The sequence below is a fragment of the Sus scrofa genome, chromosome 17, assembly GCF_054392235.1.
Source record: "Sus scrofa isolate SSC_HxYL_T2T_F1_AM1 chromosome 17, Sscrofa_HxYL_maternal_Yorkshire_Landrace_v2.0, whole genome shotgun sequence".
NCBI lineage: Eukaryota > Metazoa > Chordata > Mammalia > Artiodactyla > Suidae > Sus > Sus scrofa.
This window is the reverse complement of record NC_139399.1, coordinates 53,833,441-53,855,532: the sequence shown is the minus strand read 5'-3', so window position 1 is coordinate 53,855,532 and position 22,092 is coordinate 53,833,441. Positions and strand designations below refer to the sequence as shown.

General features: G+C 46.8%; 1 protein-coding gene and 1 long non-coding RNA gene across 22 annotated transcripts in view; one reads left to right on the top strand and one right to left on the bottom strand.

The window, feature by feature from the left end:
* The window catches only part of L3MBTL1 (L3MBTL histone methyl-lysine binding protein 1), a 41,893-nt gene extending 32,273 nt beyond the window's left edge, over nt 1-9,620 (bottom strand). For 9 of the 21 annotated variants that reach the window (XR_014832371.1, XR_014832370.1, XM_085003968.1 and 6 more), the window contains exons 1-6: nt 9,556-9,620; nt 1,974-2,119; nt 1,598-1,824; nt 1,034-1,220; nt 609-759; nt 346-481 (exon numbers count right to left, since the gene is read on the bottom strand). Coding sequence is in view for 16 of the 21 variants with exons in the window: in XM_085003968.1 (XP_084860094.1) it covers nt 346-481; nt 609-759; nt 1,034-1,220; nt 1,598-1,824; nt 1,974-2,109 (837 nt within the window). In the remaining 5 variants the exon portion in view is untranslated. Of the gene's footprint in view, nt 1-345; nt 482-608; nt 760-1,033; nt 1,554-1,597; nt 1,825-1,973; nt 2,120-9,555 lie in introns of those variants that run through there. The other 12 variants (XR_014832372.1, XR_014832373.1, XM_085003971.1 and 9 more) reach the window with 4 other exon arrangements.
* Nucleotides 1,669-8,752, top strand: LOC106506015 (uncharacterized). Its single transcript, XR_001300973.3, has 2 exons — nt 1,669-1,853; nt 8,603-8,752. It is a non-coding gene; the product is annotated as an uncharacterized LOC106506015 (long non-coding RNA).
* Nucleotides 9,621-22,092: the final 12,472 nt, after the last annotated feature.

The following is a 22,092-nucleotide window of genomic DNA, read 5'->3' as shown; positions in this document are numbered from 1 at the left end:
TTCCAGTTTCTCTGCAGCTACAGAGACCTCTGTCCCCTGGCCTCTGGCCCAGTGACTGGGCTCCAGTGACGAAGCTTTCCATCCACCTGCTCATCTACTTGGATACTGGTTCATGCGAGTAGCCCTGTCACTAAACTGAGATGGGAGCTCTAGAAAAACAGAAGAGTGATTTATTCATCTTTCCCCAACCAACTACAGGACTTGCCTCAGGTGGGACCCCAAAATATCATGAGTGAGTCATGCGGTCTTCTCTAGCCCACCCCAGTGATCTGGATTAATGGAGGGGATGGGGGAATTGAAGTATAGCCTCTAGCCTCCCCCTTCCCTCCCCACCCCTCTTCCTACCATGGCCTCTGGCTCTGACTCTTCCTCGGATGGGCTCTGATAGTCCCTGTGTTTCCTCTTCTTCATGGGTTTGAGGAGCTCAGAAGCACTGGTGCAGGAGTTGTTCTGGCCTGAGGAGTTCTCCACTATGACTGACCTGAAGGAGGGGAAGCCTGAAGGAAAGAACCACCCACCCTGCACCACCCACTCTCCTAAGCCAGGAACAGGAGTGGGGCTTTGGGGCCCAAAGGCAGAGAAGTTGGATTGCAATTCCTTCCCCTTACCGCTCCTGAAACAGTTGGGGGCAGCCATCATTAGAGGAACCAGGATCTGGACCGGCGCCTTGCTGAGGCCCACACGCCTGGCATTGGCAGGTGCCATCATCCTCTGGCGGGTCCCGAGGGGGATCTTCTGGAGCGGCCTGGGGGAGGTCCGCTGTCGGGGGGCCAAAGGGGCCTCAGGCCTCCCACCTACCGCTTTCACACTCAGGCCCCTCCCACCTGGGAGCCCAAGTCCCCTCAGGTCTGTCCTCAACCTTGGTACCGCCCCCTGGGGTTCCCCTACAGGACAGGCTCCCCCCCAAGGCTTCTGCACCTTGGGCATAGGCGCACCTGCAGGAACTCGGGCCACGCCCCCAGCCTTGGCTGCTCAGGGATGTCAGGGCTCCCCATCCCGCTCAGGGGCCCAGTTCCGGACCTGGGGCTCCTACCTGGCTGTTGGGGGCCCGCATCACCGCCTCCCGCCGGGGCCTCGCCATCTTCGTACTCGGCCTCGCCTTCCCGCCGCAGCTCGGGGCTCGGGGGCTGCTCTGCTCCCACCATGTTCGGAGACGCATACTCGCTTATCCGGAACTGGAGCGCGAGAGGGTCAGAGGACCGCGACTCCAGTACTGGCCCCTAGACCCATCTCCAGTCAGCATGATCCGCCTCCCGCCGGCTCACTGCAAGCCACGCCCCAGCAGCCCGCAAGACTCCGTCCCTGGGAGGTCCATCCAAGCCTCCAGTCCGGGCACCTGCAGGCCTCTGCTCCAGGGAGCCTCACTCCAAGCCACGCCCCCAGAACCCATTCCCCACAAGCCACGCCCCTAGGACCCCCCAAATGTCTTATCCTAGGTGCGACACACTTCAAGCCACGCCCTCAGAGTCCCACACTCCAAGCCCCACCCCAGAATCCTCCCTCTCCCCACCTTCCGCCTCAGGCCCCATCCCCGGGCCCGCAGGCCCCACCCACAGTTGCAGCTTGCTGAGCCCAGCCAATCCCCACAGACACTGACCCTCAAGCCACTCCCAGAAGGCGGAGCCGCGGCCTCTGTCCACTCTAGGAGCCGCACTGTGCTGGTGCTGGGGCTGGCCGCCGGCCCGGCGCTTAACTGCGGCAGAATGGTGGCAGTGACAGGTACGCTACCGGCCACTCGCTCTGGGGCGCCAACATGGATCGGCTCTCGCGGAAAGCACGTCACATCCAGGGCACTGCTGGGCAGACCAAGGGTGGCCGAACTCGCTGCGAACAGATACATGGATACGACAAAGGTGAGCCTGATGGACCTGCCCCAATCCTGCCATGCAAGTGTGTAGGCAGGTAAAAAGCATCATCTCCTTCCCAGAACCCCCCAGGATGCTTCTTCTCCCCAGACTCCTGGCTTGGCCCACCTGGAATGATGAAGGCAGTAGTGGGCAGGTGAGAGCCGGAACCTGGACTGTCTCTGGCCACCAGGTGCACGCTGACCTCTCCTGTGGAGGGCCCCTTCAGTGTCCTCAGCATCTCCATTTCAGCATGCCCCTCCATCCTGGCAGGCCTACAAGTGGAACCCAGCCCCGCAGGTGATCAGGGAGGGAGGGGCTTCCTTGAGGAGGAGCTGCCCAGCCTCAAAGAAAAAGCTTCAGCCCTGAGGGGAGTAGGGTGTTTTAGGAGCACAGCTTCAAGTCTGGCTCCTAGCTCTAACCAGGTCACTCAGGTGAGGGTCCTGACCAGGCTCTGCACTTCCCCCAGTCTCTGCAAGACAGGGATGTGGGAGGGTGCTTTGTAAACTGATGTGCAGAGCTGACTCTAGGGTGTGAATCTCAGGCCAAAGTTCTGCCTGGCCAGCTGTCTCATGACACAGCCCAGGCCAAGTCTAAACTCCCCTCTTTCTCAACCCCCACCTCTATCCCCACTAAAATTATTCTCTTCTCCCTCTGGAGATTCAGAATCCGCAAGTTCCAGATTCTCCCTGGAATTCGTTTTCCTGGGAAGTGATCTTTCCCGATCACATTCTTTAATGCCCCCTGCCCACACTCTCTCTAATCCCAAGCACAGAGTGGGCACTCAAACATTTGTTGAACAGATGCTTGCATCTGAAGAGCAAAGAGGTAAGGTATGAGGACGCAGGCAGTGCATGAGTTTGCTTTAATAAAGCAAGGGCGGTAGAGACATTTAGTGAAGAGCCGGTTGAACTGGTAAATAGATGGGGAAAAAAAGCCCTAGTGACATAACAAATACACTTAATACCTATTATTTACTTAGCTCCTAAATGACTTCCCAGGACATCTAGTAGGGATCTTCTGTGATGATGGAAATGTCCTGTACCTACGCTGTCCAACACAGTAGCCACTAGCCACAGGAGGCTACCGAGCACTTGAAATGTGGCTAATGCGACTGAGGAACTGAATTTTAAATTTCTTTTAATTTTAATTAAACTTAAGTAGCTACAGTAGCTGGCCACAGTTATTGTTTAGCACAGAACAACTCTGTACACATTCTAATTGGTCTGTCGGCTCTACCTCCAAAATACAGCTCAAAGTCTGAGCACTTCTCCCCATCTCCACTGCCAGCAACCTCCATCAGCATTCCTTGGATTTCTGAAATCTCCTCCTAATCCATCTTCCTGCTTCCTCTCCGGCCCCTGCTACAGTCTATTCTCCAGTAAGAGAAAACTTTAAAAATGTGGAGCAAATCACATAATTTCCCAACCTATTTTTTTTCCCCCTTGGGATAAAATCAAAGATACCCTATAGGATCCAACCTCTGTCCTCCCCTCTGACCTCATCCTCCACCACCCTTCACCTTGCTCTCCACCCTCGACAGACTCTGGTTTCCTTCTATTGCTTGACAAATAGTCCCGCCTCAGAGCCTTTGCTTTGCTGTTCCTTCTGCCTAGAATGCTTTTCCCTAAGCTCTGTTTGGCTGCCTCCTTCCCATTCATTAGGCCTCAGCTCAGTGGTCACCTCCCCAGAAGAGGTCTTTGCTCAGCACTCAGTTTATTTATTTATTTATTTTCTGGTCTTTTTTGCCATTTCTTGGGCTGCTCCCACGGCACATGGAGGTTCCCAGGCTAGGGGTCTAATCAGAGCTGAAGCCACCAGCCTACGCCAGAGCCACAGCAACTCGGGATCCGAGCCACGTCTGCGACCTACACCACAGCTCACCACAATGGCCAAGGACGACCACACCACAGCTCACCACAATGAGCAAGGCCAGGGATCGAACCCGCAACTTCATTGTTCCTAGTCAGATTCGTTAACCACTGAGCCATGACGGGAACTCCCATCACTCAGTTTAAAGCAGCACACACCTCATGCCATCTCACTGCCGCTTATCCCATGACTGTGCTGATTTCCTTTACGTCCATCACTGCAGTCAATAATGATTTTCATTTATTTATTTGTGTTTGATTAGTCATCTCCATGTAAATATATGTCCCATGAGGGCAAAGACTTTATCTGTCCTGTCCACTGCTTTATCTCTAACACTTAGAATAGTCCCTGGCATACAGTAGGTGCTGTGTTGTATTTCAGCAGTTTGCATTTGTTAATAAAAAGCAGTGCCTGAGTAGAGTTCCTGTTGTGGCTCAGCAGGTTAAGAACCCAACTAGTATCCATGAGGATGAGGGTTCAATCCCTGGCCTCTCTCAGTGGGTTAAGGATCTGGCGTTGCCACAAGCTGCAGCACAGGTCACAGATGTGGCTCAGATCTGCTGTTGCTGTGGCTGTGGTGTAGGCTGGCAGCTGCAGCTCCAATTCAACCCTTAGCCCAGGAACTTCCATATGCTACAGAGGCAGCTCTAAAGAGAAAAAAGAAAACTAAACAGTGTTTGAGTAAGGGATGTTGGTTGCTTTAAAGTGTTAGCAGTGCTTGACAATGGCTTCTGGCATACAAGTTAAAAGGAAAGAACACAGATGGAGGCTTAAGACAGAATTAAGTTAGTTGGAACCTAGGCTCCCCCTCTTAGTGCCTGTGATTCAGAGTAAGCAGCTGCCTTCCCTGAGCCTAAGTTTCCTCATGTGTAAATTGGAGGTGGGAGTTCCCGTTGTGGCTCTGATTAGCATCCATGAGGATGCAGGTTTGATCCCTGGCCTCAATCACTGGCTTAAGGGTCCAGAGTTGCCATGAGCCCTGGTATAGGTCACAGATGTGACTTGGATCTGGTGTTGCTGTGGCTGTGGTGTAGGCCAGTGGTTACAGCTCCGATTTGACCCCTAGCCTGGGAACTTCCATACGCTGCAGGTATGGCCCTAAAAAGACAAAATAATAATAATAATAATAAAATAAAATAAAGGTGGTAATGGTATCTGTCTCCAGGAACTCTGATGAGGATTAAATGGGAAAAAACTATGTAAGGCCGTGATACCAGCAGGCCTTCAACAAATACCTGTTCTTTTCCTTTTAACAGAAATTTTGAGCAGTTTGGTAGCTCTAGTAACCAGTAATCCGTTAGGTTTAGAACGATGGGTAATGGGGTCCTACTATACAGCACAAGGAACTGTGTACAGTCTCTTGGGTTAAAACATGATGGAAGAATGAAAAAAAAAAGAATGTGTACGTGTGTGTGTAGCTGCGTCACTTCACTGTACAGCAGAAATTGAAGGAGCAATGTAAATCAACTATACTTGAATAAAAAAATTAAAAAGAAAAGTAATCTGCTTGTTAGCAAAACAAGCTTGCAATGGCTGCTGTCTTTCCTACCCTCCATCCCTCCCTCCTGCTCTTCTTAGGCACTGATTTACCTTTCAGCTTTTCCTTCCTAAAATACAGAATACATCCTCTATATACAGAATGTATAATGAGATGGGCAAAAGTTTAGGAGTTCCCACTGTGGCTCAGCGGTAATGAACTGGACTAGTATCTATGAGGATTCGGGTTCAATCCTTGGCCTTGCTCAGTGGGTTAAAGGATCGGGCATTGCCATGAGCTGTGGTGTAGGTTGCAGATGCAGCTTGGATCCTGTGTTGCTGTGGCTGTGGCATAGGCCCATAGCTACAGCTTCAACTCTGGGAACTTCCATATGCTGTGGGTGTGGCCCTAAAAAGACAAAAAAAAAAAAAAAAAAAAATGAGGTGGGAAAAGGTTTAGACATATAACCTGAGTAATTAAGGCAACATTCAAACCAAGGTTTGTTCCACTCCCTTCCTGCCCTTTTAAAAAACAATTATAAAAAAGCATTCCCTAAATTTCAATTCCAGTTATTTTGCTTTGCACAGCTGACAGAGTTGTACCATTTTAAGTTCTCTTAAATGGAGTTAATCTTTTTTATGCAAAACATTGGCAGTCATCAGGAGTGAACGTGGTTACTCCTGAAAGAATTCCATCCTGTCTCAAAGCTTATGATATATTTCGGGTCTGTTAAGGGAGAATGACTGAGGGAATTGCCTTTCTCTTCAGGTTTCTGCCCATTCTTTTCAGCAGACATCGGAGGGCCAAGTGCCAGCATCCTTCTGTGCCCCGGGAATAGTCTCAAGCAAGAGAACGTGCTCTTATGAAGCCTACATTCTAGAAATAAGGGCTAACGTTGAGGCTAGAGATAGAAATTTAAAAACTGTCATGTACAGATGGCAGTGAAAAACCACAGAACTGAGTGTAAAGAAAAAGGTGGGAGCCTTGCAGCTCACCAAGATTTATAGGTTGGGAAGAGGAGGAAGATCTAGCAAAAGAGAAAGAGGCGGCAGTGAGATGAAAGGGCATCCAGAAGCATCTGGGCTTCTAGAGGGCTTTCTGGGAAAAAGTCTTCTGGAAGGTGGGCCTGCTCAATGATGTTAAATGCCACTGACCGATCAACTCAGGTGCCAGCTGAGAGTTGACCGTTTAGCAATAAGGAGATCATCAGAAGTCTTGACAAGCACTATATCAGAGGAGCTAGGGACACAAAAGCCTGATCAGAGTGGGTTCTAGAGAAGGAGCATCAATTAGATCAATTTTTTTTCTGACTTTTTAGGGTCGTACCCATGGCGCATGGAGGTTCCCAGGCTAGGGGTCCAATCGGAGCTGTAGCCACTGGCCTACAACACAGCCACAGCAACGCGGGATCCGAGCTGTGTCTGCAACCTACACCACAGCTCACAGCCACACTGGATCCTTAACCCACTGAGTGAGGCCAGGGATGGAACCCAGGTCCTCATGGATGCTAGTTGGGTTGAACTACGACAGGAACTCCCAGGTCAATATTTTTTGAGCCTCTGCTCTGCGTCAGGCACTGTTCTAGGCAATGCAGATTTGCAATGAACAAAACAGACAAAAACCTCTATTATGGAGTCTAGTGGGGAAACAGTAAGAATTGGTCCTTGTAAGGGGACGTGAGAAAAGGAAGTGGAAACAATGGGACTAATAACTCTTTCAAGGAGTTTGATGCGAAGGAGAACATGGGTGTGGGAGATGGTATCTGGCAAGTGATGAGTTCTCAAGGAAGGTGTGTTTTTTGTGCTTTTTTTTTTTAATAGAAGATGCTACAGCATGTTTGTAGCTGATGAAAATGAGTCTATAGAGGAAGAAACTGACAGAGCAGGGGAAAAAGAATAATTCTAGAAGACAAATCCGTGACAGTGCAGGAGGGGAGAGGATCCAGGGCACTTGGGATGTTTGGGGCCCATCACATGTGGCTCTGGGCTCCTGGCTAGCAGCACCTACTGTTTCTGTTTTTCCCCAGCTAGACCATTAACTCTTCTGAGACCTGGAACTGTCTTCTCTGTGATTCGAATTCACTTCTCCTGTACCACTACCACCCCCCAAATTTGCAGCTCACAGAGTATTTTCATAAGCTTTATCCCAGGAGGTCGATACAACAGCACAGCCAGTCTAAGAAGGCTCCCAGGCCTGAGCCCAGATGCCAGGAATCTATCCACTCCCTCCTATAACCTGCCACACCACTTCTGTGGCCTCTGCACATTGTTCCTTCTGTTTGGTACATTCCCTATCCCATATGTCTGAAAAATTCCTGATCATCCTCCAAGATCCAGCTTGAGTGACACCTCTTCTCTGAAAGGCCCAGAATCTACCCCCCAAACAAAATCAATCACTCCCTCCACTGTTCTCCATTCTACCAGTCTAACTATGCATTATCTTGTCAGCCTTCCCCCAGACAGAACAAAGTACCTAAGAGCCTGATCCAGAGACTGCATCCACAAATAGTGAGTGAATGAATGAACAAATGAATGAAAGAGCTGGGAGTGAAGAGTGTTCAGTAACACAAGATGAGGTTGGGGGAGTTCCCGCTAAGGCTCAGTGGTAGGGAACCTGACTAGTAACCATGAGGATGTGGGTTCAATCCAGGCCTTGCTCAGTGGGTTAAGATCCGTGAGTTTCAGTGTAGGGAGAATACATGGCTTGGAGCCCATGTTGCTGTAGCTGTGGTGTAGGCTGGCAGCTCCAGCTCCGATTTGACCCCTAGCCTGGGAACTTCCATGTGCTGCTGGTGCATATGAAAAAAAGACCAAAAAAGAAAAAGAAAAGAAAAAAGAGAAAAGAAGAGGAGGCTGGGAGTTCCCTTGAGGCACAGCAAGTTAAGGATCTGGCGTTGCCACTCTAGTGGCTTGGCTCACTGCTGTGGCACAGGTTTGATCCCCTGGCCCAGAAACTTCCACATGTGGTGGGCGCTGCCAAAAAAAAAAAAAAAGAAGCAGCAAGTGTTTCTGAAACCCATAAAAGACTCAGCTATTCTTGCCTTAGGGGCTAGAATATCATTTCCTCCTTCCGGGTTCCTCAGAGGCTGGAGGAGGAGGGGAATAAAGTGGGAGGTCCCCGGCTACTATGAAGGTTGTCACTGGCCTTCACAGGAGGTCTGTCAGCAGTCAGCTCCTTTCCCCTTTGAATTGCCCTTGGCCAGGGAGCTGCCTCGCCCACGTGCGTGTGAGGTCTCCTGGACGCAGCCACCTGCTGACGAGTTGATATGGGACATAAAGGACAATTTGGGACATCTCTGCAGGACCTTTCCAGAACTTCCCTTGGGACAGGCAGAGAGGCCTCTGATGAGGTTACATCAGCAGTTTAACTTCCTCTGCCTAACCACCCTGCTGTTTTCTCTCCCCTACAGGTGATATTCCCAGGGGCACCTGATAAACCTACACTCAAATCTCCCTCCCGGAGTGTTTCCAGGGAACCCGACCTCAAACAACCTTTGGATGCCCAGCCCAGACGGGTGTCTGGCATATAGCAGATGCTCAATAAATATTTATTGAGGGAATGTGTCCGTATTTATTTCTCTTGGTCTGCTAAGGCTTCCCCCAACCCCTTGCCCGTCGAGGCCTCGCAGGCAACACTCAATAAACGCCCTCGCTCTAGGTGTTGGGGGTGGGGAGCTAGCGCCCCAGACAGACACCCCCAACACACCCCAGCAAGACTGAGCGCCGCAAACTTGGGGCCTCGGCCCTGCCCCCCGCCGCAGCTGGGGCGGGAATGCAGGAGAGAAGGAAGGATGCAGGCTCCAGGGTTCGGACCGCCGCCCGCCTTCCGTGTCCTCGCGGGACTAGTGTAGACGGCAGCAGGCGGGGCGGGCACTGATCCATCAGTCCCGCAGAATGGTTACTTTTTTAAAACGCCAAAATGGCGGAATTCTTTTTATTCTTTCCCTTTATGGCCAAATAATAACAGTGATTCAATTTTCCGTTAAAAAATGTGAAATTAACGGTAGGAAAGAGAAAGTTTGCCAAATGACCTATTTCCTAAGAAAATCAAAACCCCACTCTTTACACCCTTTCTTCTATTAATGAAAAACTCTTATTGATTGTATTTCTCGAAAAACCGAGCCACCTCCCTCCCCACCTCCGGATCGCCGCCAGCAACAGCACAGCGGACGCGCTTGCCTCGCCCTCGAGCCCCGCACCCGCCCAGATCCCCTTGCAGTCCCGCTCTCCCGAACCTCCTTCCCGGCCCGTGCACCCCGCCGGAGGCGCTCGGGAGGAGCGACGCCCCGGGGCCTCAGACCCGAGCACTCGCAGTGCTGGGAGGGGCCGGTCGGCGCGGCACCCCGCACCCCAGTGTCCCTACCTGCAAGGCCCGCGTGCGGCCGCCGGGAGCCGAGCTGCTGTCCGAGCCCCGCGTGGCGCGCGCCTGCGCGCACAGGGGGGCGGGCCCGTCTCCCCGCAGGACGCGGGCCGCAGACCGCGCGACAAGCAGATTTGAGGGGCGCGGGTCGGGGGCCCTCTTGACAGGCCCTGGCCGCCGGGCCCTAATATCCTCTAGCCCCGGGGCCGGATTGCTGCGCCGGCGAGGCAGGTCGAGATTCTCCCTGTCCCCCACCCACTGCAGCACAGCCAGCGGCACGCAGCGGAGCGCGGGGACCACCGAGCCGGAAGAGAGAACCTGGTGGGCCCCTGAGCTGAGTGGTCAGTGACGAAAGACGAGGCTGCATTCCCGCACGCACCCTGGTCGGGTCACTGCGCTGTCCAGTGCGCTGTCCAATGCCTTCCAAAGGTGCCTGCCCCACCTGGGGAAGGGGAGCCTAAGAAAATCTCCTCTTGGGCTCCGATCTTGGCCTGGCCCTGGTTGTCTAAAGGGCAGCATTAACCGCGCCTGCGTTTGGATGACCCATCGCCATTGGTTGGTGGTGTGACCTGGGGCACATCACTTTATCCTGTTTGTCCTGGTCCTCCATTTCTCTCCCCCCACCCCTCTCTTTTTTTTTTTTTTTTTTTTTTAAGGGCCGCTCGCAGCATGTGGAAGTTCCCAGGCTAGGGCTCGGAGTTGCAGCTGCCGGCCTTCACCAGAACAGCCACCAGGGATCTGATTCTCGGCTGCGAGCTACACTACAGCTCACAGCAATGGCAGAGCCTTAACCCACTGAGCGTGCCAGGAATCAACCTGCATCCTCATGGATACTAGCTGGGTTCCTAAACCACTGAGCCAAAAGGGGAACTCCCCATTTCTCCATTTGTAAAGACTATATCACCTACTTCTTAGCATAGGGTTTGTTTGTATTTTTTTCAGTAGTGGTGTCTGTGATGGTGTTGCCTTGAGTTAGACATTGCTCCTCTGTGCTTCGATTTCCTTGGTTGACTCAATTAGTCAAAATCTCATTGGTTCTTTTCTTTTTTGCTCTTTAGGGCCACACCCTCGGCATATGAAGTTCCCAGGCTAGGGGCTGCCAGGCTACACCACAGCAACTTGGGATCCGAGCCACATCTTCGACTATACCACAGCCCAAGGCAATGCCAAATCCTTAACCCACTGGGCAAGGCCAGGGATTGAATCCAAATCCTCATGGATACTAGTTGGGTTTGTTTACCACTGAGCAGCAGCAGGAACTCCCTCCTCATTGGTTCTTACAGCACGAAATACTTTTCTTTTTTTTGTTTTTTTTAGGGCCATACCCGAGGTACATGGAGGTTCCCAGGCTAGGGGTCTAATAGGAGCTGTAGCTGCGGGCCTACACCACAGCCACAGCAGCGCCAGATCCCAGCTGTGTCTGTGACCTACACCACAGCTTGTGGCAACACCAGATCCTTAACCCGCTGAGAGAGGCCAAGGATTGAACCGGAAACCTCATGGTTCCTAGTCAGATTCGTTTCTGCTGCACCATGACAGGATCTTCATGAAATACTTCTTACACGTGGTAGCTGTTACGTCACACAAATTTGTGTAATTAGAGAGGTTTAGATACTGCAAGCTCCAAGAGGTAAGAAACACACTTGTTTGTGTTTTCCTGGCACCTAGCACAGAGCTGGACAGTAGTGGGTGCTCAATGTTTGTTGACCGATTAACGATGTACGGCCACTGCAGATGAAAACAGGGCAACTCTTGGTACAGCCCAGAGTTATGCCCTACTCCCACACCAATGATGTAATTGAATCCCTTCTTTTACAGAAAAGGATACTGGGGTCTATCCGGCCTAAGGTCATAGTCAAGGTAGAACCTCCAGGTTCCTTTCAGTCTAGATGAGAAAAGGGTTCCCAGTTAACTGTAGGCAAATTCCCCAAATTGTTGCGATCAAGTTTCAGTTTATGCAGACTTTATTCTGGTTGCCACACCAACACATTACATGTATTCTTCCTTGTTGCTGTGTCATTTTTTAATCACAACTCAGATTTTTGGGAACAGGATTGCAACAGTTGAGGATGCTGGTTGTCGTAACGATGGAAGTCTCTTTAATAGACACCAACAACCACTCATTTTTCTCTCATCTCTACCCAGGCTACGCTTGTTCTAGATTCCCAAAGGTTTATTTTAGATATTCAGAAGATTAAAAGAAAGTGATGAAACTACACAAACATCTCAGTAAGGAGCACATCTTTTAGTCTAGTGGAATCTGAGCCAACGTGACACAGGAATAAACAACTAATTTGGGTTTGAGCTGCTAAGATGTTTTTATTGCCTGTTAACAGTATTTGGTGGTCTTGATAGCTTTGGTAGGCCTGAACAGCTTCAGGGATGGAGTGCTCCTCCCAAGTGGATGTGATTTGGGGAAGATTCTGCCTCTAATACAGCCAGAGTTGTTGCACTGGTCCAGTCTGCCCTCAGGAGCAAGTGTTCAAGTCCAATCCTTCCCTCAAGTCATAGCCCCCAGTGTCTTCTCCAAGTTAACCCCAAGAGTGGATCCCCAATTTTTTTTGAAAGGTTGAAGAATAGAAGCACGGAGAAAACTGTTTGTGAGCAGCCCACGCCTTTCTGTTCCTACAGGAGATTTTAATTCACCTTTGGGGCAGTCCGGGTACTTGAGGAAAATCACCAGGGTATGACTTTTTTCTAAGTGGGAAACACCTCTGTTTCCAGCGATACGGCACATTTTGCTAACAGGGAATGCTTTCTTTTCTTTTTTTTTTTTTTTTTTTTTTGCTTTTCTCAGGGCCACACCCACAGCACATGGAGGTTCCCAGGCTAGGGACTGAATCAGAGCTGCAGCTACCAGCCTACACCACAGCCACAACGTCAGATCCGAGCCTTATCTTCGACCTACACCACAGCTCATGGCAACAATGGATCCTTAACTCACCGAGCGAGGCCAGGGATCAAACCTGAAACCTCATGGTTCTTAGTTGGATTTGTCTCTGCTGCACCACAATGGGAACCCCGGGAATGCTTTCTAACATAAGCTAAACACCTGAGAAAACAGCATAAAGTACTATAAGGGAGGAAGGAGAGAAAATGGATGGCTGAACTTGCAAGAAGGGGAGGTCAGGAGGAGCCAGAAACAAAGAGGGAACAGAGCAACCAGGGGGTGGCCCAATGTCTCTCTTGTCCTGGAGGTGGTTATTGGATAGACACAGGAACCAACTGCTAGGGACCTAGGTTTCATCGCACAAATGACAAAAGATGGCATCTTGGGTCCATGAGGTATTGGTGGGAGTTGGAACTGAATCCCCTATGCAAAGGCTGATCCCTGACTACCAGATTATCTACCTGGGGGCCCCATGGTGGGAAAGGCAGGGGAAGCACATGTTTCCAAATACGAGTATTTCTTACTTCCCCCCAGGCATGCATTATATTTTCCAAAGCATCAGAGACAAAATTTATATTTGGCTTTGGAAATTGAAGCTTATGTTTGCAACCACTAGAAAAATCTATTTCAGTGAGGGCCAGAGCCTGGGCTCTTTCCCTTACCCAAATTCAGCTAAATATCTGAATCTTGTCCTCAACTTACTGATAGAATTCATGTTTTATGATGCTGAGGAACTTGATGAGAAAGAATCAGGAATTCCTTGGAGGTGCAGCAGGTTAAGGATCTGGCCTTGTCACTGCTGTGGCTCGGGTTCAATCCTGGCCCAGGAACTTCTATACGCCATGGGCATGCCCACTCGCCTCCCCCCCCCCCCCCGCAAAAAAAAAAAAGAAGATTCAATTGATTATGGCTTTTTTTTTTTTTTTTTTTTTGGTCTTTTTGCCTTTTCTAGGGCCGCTCCTGCGGGATATGGAGGTTCCCAGGCTAGGGGTCTAATCAGAGCTGTAGCCGCCGGCCTACGCCACAGCTCACAGCAACGCCAGATCCTTAACCCACTGAGCAAGGCCAGGGACCAAACCCGCAACCTCATGGTTCCTAGTCGGATTTATTAACCACTGCGCCACGACGGCAACTCCAAGCCTTTTCATTGATGCTGAACAAATTACCACAAAATTAGTGGCTTAAAATGACACAATTTAATCTTGTAGTTCTGGAGGTCAGAAGTCCAAAATGAGTCTTAAGGTGTCAGCAGAGCTGGCTTCTTCTGTGGAGGCTTAAGGGGGAACTCATTTTGTTTTCTAGTTTCTTGAGGCTATCCACATTCTTTGGCTTGTGGCCCCTTCATCACCAAAGTCAGCAATGACTCGTCGTCAAATTTTTCATTTCACATCACTGTGACTATAATTCTTCTGCCTTAATTTTCCATCTTTTAAGAAATTTTGTGATTACATTGGGCCCATCCCCAAAATCCAGGATAGTCTATTTTAAGGTCAGCAGATCAGTAAACTTCAGCCTATCTGCAACCTTAATTCCCCCTTGCCATATAACATAGCATACTTATAAATTCTGGGATTTAGGACAGCAACATCTGTAGGGGAGCATTTTTTTGCCTACCACATAATGAAGCTGGTCAAATAAATAATCCTTTCACAAAGTTTTTCTCGTTCTCTGTGAGTCTACTTTGTAAATAAGTTCATTTGTGTCATTTTTTTTAGATTCCATGTATAAGTGATATCATATTTGTCTCTGACTTACTTCCCTTAGTAGTAATCACTTAGTGATAATTTCCAGGTCCATCCACGTTGCTGCAAATGGCATTATTTCACTCTTTTCTATCTCTGAGTAGTGTTCCATTGTGTTTATGTGTATGTCACATCTTTATCCATTCATCTGTTGATAAGACATTCAGGCTGATTACATATTTTGACTATTGTAAATAATGCTGTTACAAACACTGGGACACATGCACATTTTCAACTTGAGTTTTCTCTGGATATATTCCTAGGAGTGGGACTGCTGGATCATCTGCTAATTCTATTTTTAGTTTCCTTAGGAGACTCCATACTGTTTTCCATAGTGGCTATATCAATTCAGATTTCCACCAATGGTGCAGGATGGTTCCTTTTCCTCCACACCTTTCCAACATTTATTATTTGTAGACTTTTTTTTTTGGTCTTTTTGCCTTTTCTAGGGCTGCTCCCCTGGCATATGGAGGTTCCCAGGCTAGGGGTCTAACTGGAGCTGTAGCCACTGGCCTACGCCAAAGCCACAGCAACGCAGGATCGGAGCCGAGCCTCATCTGCAACCTACACCACAGCTCATGGCAACACCAGATCCTTAACCCACTGAGCAAGGCCAGAGATCGAACCTGCAACCTCATGGTTCCCAGTCAGATTCCTTAACCACTGAGCCACGACGGGAACTTCTAGACTTTTTGATAATAGCCACTCCGACAGAAGGTGATACCTCATTGTAGTTTTGATTTGCATTTCTCTAATAATTAGCAATGTTGAACATCTTTTCATGTGCTTGTGGGCCATATGTACGTTGTCTTTGGAGAAATGTCTATTTAGGCCCTCTTGCCCACTTTTTGACCTTTTTTTTTGCTATTAAACTGCATGAATTGTTTGTATATTCTGCAAATTAATCTCTTGTCAGTAACATCATTTGCAAATATTTTCTCTCAGTCTGTAGGCTTTTTATTTATGATTTCCTTTGTTATGCAACATCTTTTGTTTACTCAAGTCCCATTTATTTTTGTTTTTATTTCCATACTGTAGCAGACAGATCCAAAAAAATACTGTTGAAAACATGTAACATGATCTGTGTGGCCAGAGTATTAGCAATGAACACCCACACGGCCTAAGATGTGGTTGCTAAATACCATTTCCAAACAAAAATAACCAGGGCTCCTGGGAGAAATGCCTTGATTCCAGGTTTGGGACTAGAAATATGAGCCTGGAAATCTTATGCCAGAAAGCAAAACAGCTGGTAAGATTATTAAAAGAACTCAGGGAATTCCTGCTGTGGCACAACGGGATCTGCTGCGTCTCTGGAGTGTTGGGAAGCAGTTTTGATCTCTGGTCTGGCACTGTGGGTTAAGGATCTGGTGTTGCCACAGCTGCAGCATAGGTTGTAACTGTGGCCTGGATTTGATCCCTAGCCCAGGAATTCCACATGTCTTGGGATGGCCAAAAGAGGAAAAAAAAAAAAAAAAAAGGAAAAACCAAAAAACCTCAGGAACTAACTTGAGTTGACTCCCACTGACTAAAGATAAAACAAGGCAACAACAAAAACTGAATCATAAGCTGATAAAAAGCCTCCAGAATAACGACTCTGAAATTTTAGCATGCCCCAGACTCACCTGGAAGCATTAAAAATGAAACCTCTATAGCTGGGCTCCACCTACAGAGTTTCTGATTCAGAGAGTCTGGGGTGGGTATTATTGAGAAATTTTTCTTTTTTCATCTTTGTAGGGCTGCACCAGTGGCATATGGAAGTTCTCAGGCTAGGGGCTGAATCAGAGCTGTAGGTGCTGGCCTACACCACAGCTCATGGCAATGCTGGATTCTTAACACACTGAGTGTGGACAGGGATGGAACCCACATCCTCATGGATACAAGTCAGGTTCGTAACCTGCTGAGCTACAATGAGAATTCCGATAAACTTCATTTCTAACAAGTTCCCAGATGATGCCGATAATTCTGATCCAGGAGCCACACCTCGAGAACCACTACTCTAGGTTTATTAATTCACAGGGAACACAGGGGGCAGAATATGCTAAATGATGTCATGAGGGTGCTATCAGCAAAATCAAAACTAGGAAACTGAATAGTGACCTTCAACAAATACACTGCAAGGATAAGACAAACAAAAAAACACAACACCTGGAAGACCCTATAGAGGAACAGGACTTAAGGAGTCTTTTTAGAGGTATATACTGAACTATCTTTAATAGAAATGTCTAGGATTTCCTCCAAAATTATTTAGAATAAGTGTAGGCATATATTGTTAAAGTTGTCTGAGTACAGAGGACACTCATCACACTATTTTCAAAACCAGCGTTTTGTACTTTTCCTGAAAATGCAAACATATTTAAATATATTTCATATATACATATATATAAAAATATAGAATATATTTAAAAGTTCCTGTTGTGGCTCAGCAGGTTTGGGGACCCGAGGTGGTCTCTGGGAGAATGCAGATTCAGATCCCTGGCCTTGCTCAGTAGGTTAAGGATCTGGCGTTGCTGTGAGCTGTGGTGTAGGTTGCAGATGTGGCTTAGATGTTATGTTGCTTGTGGCTGTGGTGCAGGCCGGCAGCTGCAGCTCCGATTCATCCCCTAGCCTGGAAACTTCCATATGCCGCCCATGTGGCCCTAAGAAGGGGGGAAAAAAGAAAAATAGTACACTCAAGGCTATTCAGGAATGACTGGCAAGGAGTAGTGACACTCTAACATTTGGGCCCTTCATTTAGCAACTCAACTTTGCTTTTCTCTCAACTGGCTAGAACATTAGGGTTTTTTAACTATTCCAATTACAGAAAGTTTTATAAAAAAGGCAGCTATTATTTCGTAAGTGACTGTGCCAAGTGCTTTGATAACTATAGACGTTTACTCCCCATAATATCAGAAGATACTTTTTTTTGTCTTTTCTAGGGCTGCACCCGCAGCATATGGAAGTTCCCAGGCTAGGGGTCCAATTGGAGCTGTAGCCGCCGGCCTACGCCACAGCACAGCAACACCAGATCCAAGCCACGTCGGTCACCTACACCACAGCTCACGGCAATGCTGGATCCTTAACCCGCTGAGTGAGGCCAGGTGTTGAACCCACAACCTCATGGTTCCTAGTCGGATTCGTTAACCACTGAGCCACGATGGGAACTCTTTGAAGACACTTTTTACATTTTTTTGCTTTTTAGGGTTCTCCACATGTGGCATATAGACATTCCCAGGCTAGGGGTCAAACTGGAGCTGCAGCTCCCCACCTACACCACAGTTCATGGCAATGCTGGGTCCTTAACCCACTGAACAAGGCCAGGGATCGAACCCGTGTTCTCATGGATACTAGTTGGGTTTGTTACTACTGAGCTACAACAGCAACTCTGAGGACACAGTTTACTTTCTATTACACATTCCTCTTATTTATGTAAAAGTTGCCTCCAGTTCCTGTTTTGGCCATTGGCTTGGGAAACCCCTGACCTGTGTTCTGCAGTAAGAGTACAAACTGCCATGAAAGCTCTCCCTTCAGCAACTTTCTCAAACTCCAAAATGATTCCTTCTCTTCCTAGAAACCAAACATCTCTTTTGATCTGACCCCTGGAGTTCCCACTGTGGTGCAGTGGGATAGATGCTGTCTCTGCAGTGCCAGGACACAAGCAGGACCCCCAGGCCGCCCAGGGCAGTGGGTTAAAGGATCCAGCATTGCTCTTGCTTTGGCTTGGATCTGATCCCTAGCACAGGAAAAATAAACCAGTCTACCCTCTACAGAAAACACTTCCTTACAGTAGAATGCCCATGAAAAGAACTTAGGAAAAAAAAAAACAGTTAATAGTGGGTGACAGTTTGATAGGAACTGGATACTTAATAGGCTCTACTTATCCTTCACAAATTGACTGTGAAGGGAAAAAGCGACTTTGTAAGTCATTCAAATTATTATTACCATGTGCCACTAGATAAGATGCATCAAGGACAGAGTCACATTCTTGATATTTCTGCCAAAAATGCAATCCTAAGGAGACATCAGACAAACCCAAACTGAAATGTTAAAAAAACAAGTCCTTTACTCTTCAAAAATGACAAGGTCAAGAAAGGCTGAGGACCTGTTTCAGTTTATTTCTGGTTGTGTCTGGGGCATGTCGAAGTTCCTGGGCTGGGGACCGAACCTGAGACACTAGCAGCAACACAAGCCATCATGGTGATGTCAGATCCTTCATCAGCTGTGCCATAACAGAACTCTGTACCTGTTCCAATTTATTTATATTTTTATTTATTTTTTGCTTTTTAGGGCTCCACCCGAGGCATATAGAGGTTCCCAGGCTAGGGGATGAATTGGAGCTACACCTGCCCGCCTATGCCACAGCCATAGCAATGCAGGGTTCGAGCCAGATCTGCGACCTACATCACAGCTCACAGCAACACCAGATCCTTAACCTACTGAGTTAGGGCAGGGGTTGAACCCACAGCCTCATGGTTTCTAGTCAGATTCGTTTCCACTGTGCCACGACAGGAACTCCTGGGCCTGTTCCAGTTTAAAGGAGACTAAAAATCCTTGACAATAAAATGTTGCAAAGGATTGTGGCCAATGGAAAAAAAAATGAAAGTCATTATTGGACAAGTGACAAATATAAATATGGACTGTGAATGAGACAAGATAACATCAAAGCTAATTTCCTGGTTTTGATATGTAGACATTATAGTTATGAGAATGTCTCTGGAGATACACTTTTTAGAGATAAAACAGAAAGATGTCACTAACCTACCTTTTAGACAGTTCAGGAAAATATAGTGTAAATGCAACAAAATATTGGTGATTAACAAAAGGTTTACACTTCCGTCTATATTGCAAGTTTTTCCTAAGTCTGACACTTTACTGTTAAGTTCCTTGGTAATGACCTCAAAGATGAGTGCAAACATCACGTTAATAGTAAATAGTCCAACTACAAATAAGAGCTTTAGTGTAAGGTATACTTAGTATCACTTGACTTTGTAAAATTCAGATGAACCATGACCAAACTACTCGGAAGTACGTTTTCTAGGTTTGCATCTCTAGGATGCCTAATAAACTAGCAATCCTGGCTTCCTCCAAGTGGTCAGGAATTGAATTCACTGCTTATTGCCCTTTTGAATCTACCTTGGATTTTTGAACTTTGATTTCTATTCAAAGTGTAAAAAGTTAACCACTTTAGGAAGTCCCTGCTGTGGCACAGCGGTAACGAATCTGACTAGAATCATGAGTATGCGTCTTTGATCCCTGGCCTCGCTCAGTGTATTAAGGATCCAGCATTGCCATGAGCTTGTGACACAGGCTGCAGATGTGGCCTGGATTCCACATGGCTGTGGCATAGGCTGGGAACTACAGCTCTGATGCAACCCTTTCTCATACATACAATCCGTCCCAGTCCATCATTTAAAGTAGGATCTTTGTGCTAGTCTATTTTAAATAAAAGCAAGTTGCAGGACACAATTCCTGATATTTACTAGCTTATTGAAAGGCACATGCGTTAATGACTGAAAATCTGGGCAGACACAGTATTATCAGCAGCTACTTCAGCAATCGGACTCCACAGTTGTGTGTGTCTCCACAGTTGGATTTTTTAAAAAAAATGGCTATACCTGTGGTGTATCGAAGTCCCCAGGCTAGTGGCTGAATTGGAGCTGCAGCTGCTGGCCTATGCCACAACCATATCAACACTGGATCTCAGCTGCATCTGCAACATACAGCATACAGCAATGCTGGATTCTTAACCCACTTGAACGAGGCCAGAGATTGGACTAGCAACCTCATGGACACTGTCAGGTTAAGCCACCGAGCCACAGTGGGAACGCCTGGAGAGGTCCTTTAGAACCAAGTACATATTATGTGTGTAATTTAAATTAAATCAGAAATTAAAAATTTGGGTACAACCATGAAGACTTAGATGAGGTTAGAAAACAATGTTTTAAAAGAAGGTAAATAAAAATGCGGATGGTTCTTAACTGCAATTAGAGTGCTTCAAGATTACATCAAGGAAACCAGGTTGAGGATTTGGGAAAAGATGACTAAAACCTCATAGTTTACACCTCAGTAATTGTCATGGAATGTGTTCAAACTGATAAAAGATAAAAATGGGTAAATTTTATGTGAAAACTAAAGCAGGGTAACACAAAGACTTGAGTGTTATTTAGTCCTTCATAATAGCAGATGCTGCTCTTCATGGTACCGTTCTAAATGCTTCTCACGTATTAACCTTTCATCTTCCCAACCCACCAGGGGTTAATCCCTGCCATTTCAAGGATGACACAGGTTAATTAGCCCTAGATACACCATTTACTATGTTGATCCTAAACAAAGGAACTAAAAAGAGCTCTTCTCATACTCAAGTCAGGAATGAAACTTGCCAAATAGTCCAAGTAACCGTTTGCCACCTACATGCCACTAAGTGGGAACAAACAGTAAACTGAAAACAAGCCTTTCCCTCAGTAAACATTTTATTGAGGCAATAAAGCATAAAATAGGTTAACAAAGTGGGAGAAAAAAAGACACCAAGAAAAAAAGATGGTAACAACATAGGAAGAGCAGAACGTTGTCACAGAGCAGGAAGGACTCAAACTGGCCATAAAGGCACTATGGTATGTCAGTAACTATCAGGGAAAAGAAAGGGGCTATCAAGATAATCACTCTCTTCTAGTTTGCTCTCTACCAGCTTAATACTCCATCCAGCCACAGGTGAACATGTGGCAAGTTGCAGAGACTCAGATTTTACTTAAAGTTAGCAAGGAACTAAACATTTTATCAGTCAACTTTATTCTCAAATGGGCCAGTGTTAGAATTACAGTGGTTTAGCACATCCAATGCTGTAGGTCCATAGGTGTGGAATAAGAACTAGATTTGCTATTACATTTGTATGGGTGCAGGCATTTACCTATACAATTACCCACTTGGAGGGCAGCTAACAATGTTTAGACAAATCTGCCTATTACCATGTGATGTAGTATCAACACAAGAAAGCCCAGTTGAAGAATGCTGCATGTTTAGAAAGCCAAATTTCATGTTGTAGCATTCCCCCCTCCCTTGTTTTAAAAGGCTGTGGTTTTAAAAGCTTGTTCTTTCCCTGAAAACAAGAGAACTTTGGTCAAAGCCAATTCTTAAGTAACTTATCTTTAAACATATTTTGAAAGGCAGTGGAGGTTTGCCTTTTCATGCAAGTTAAAATTTTCGTTCTCTCAAATAGGCAAAATAACAGAACTCTGTTTATAGACACTAGTTTCTTCCCTCAAAATTTGAAGTTTATATTAGAAGAAAACAAAACCCCCAAACTGTATTTCTGACGAACATCTTAAAAAAACAAAACAAAACAAACCCACCAAAAATATTCACAGAAATAAGATCATGGAAGAAGCATCAACCTTTTGGGGCACTATGTTTCTAAGATCAGGCTCCAAGATTTCCTAACGGGAAGCCCAGAAATTTCTTAAAGCGTCTTTTAACATGAGAGAATGATCCCAATTACAGTGTTGACGTCTAGATCTTATAATCTGAATCCATTTTTTTTTCTTCTCAGTATTAGGTTTGCCTTCTGGATTATCTGAACCTACAAACCAACTCTAGATTATGAAGCTTTCTAGTCACATCTGTGGCACAATGACTGGTACCCATCACACCTTAGGCACTACCCAGCCCTAGATACCTTACATACACTGACAGCTCCTAGGAAGAAGTCAAAGCTGAGCCAGATAACCTACATCTTCATTTCAGACTAATTAAGAATGTGAACAAAGAGTAATTCACTTCTCAAACTGCAATTTCAACTAATTAGGTTTATGGATGTATCGAATAAACAGTAACCCAGTAACTCCTACAAATCTGCAGTATTATAATTTGGTAAAGTACAAAAAGTATATAGAGCTTACTCATCTAAAGTTTCTCCAAGCCAACCACATACTGTCAAGT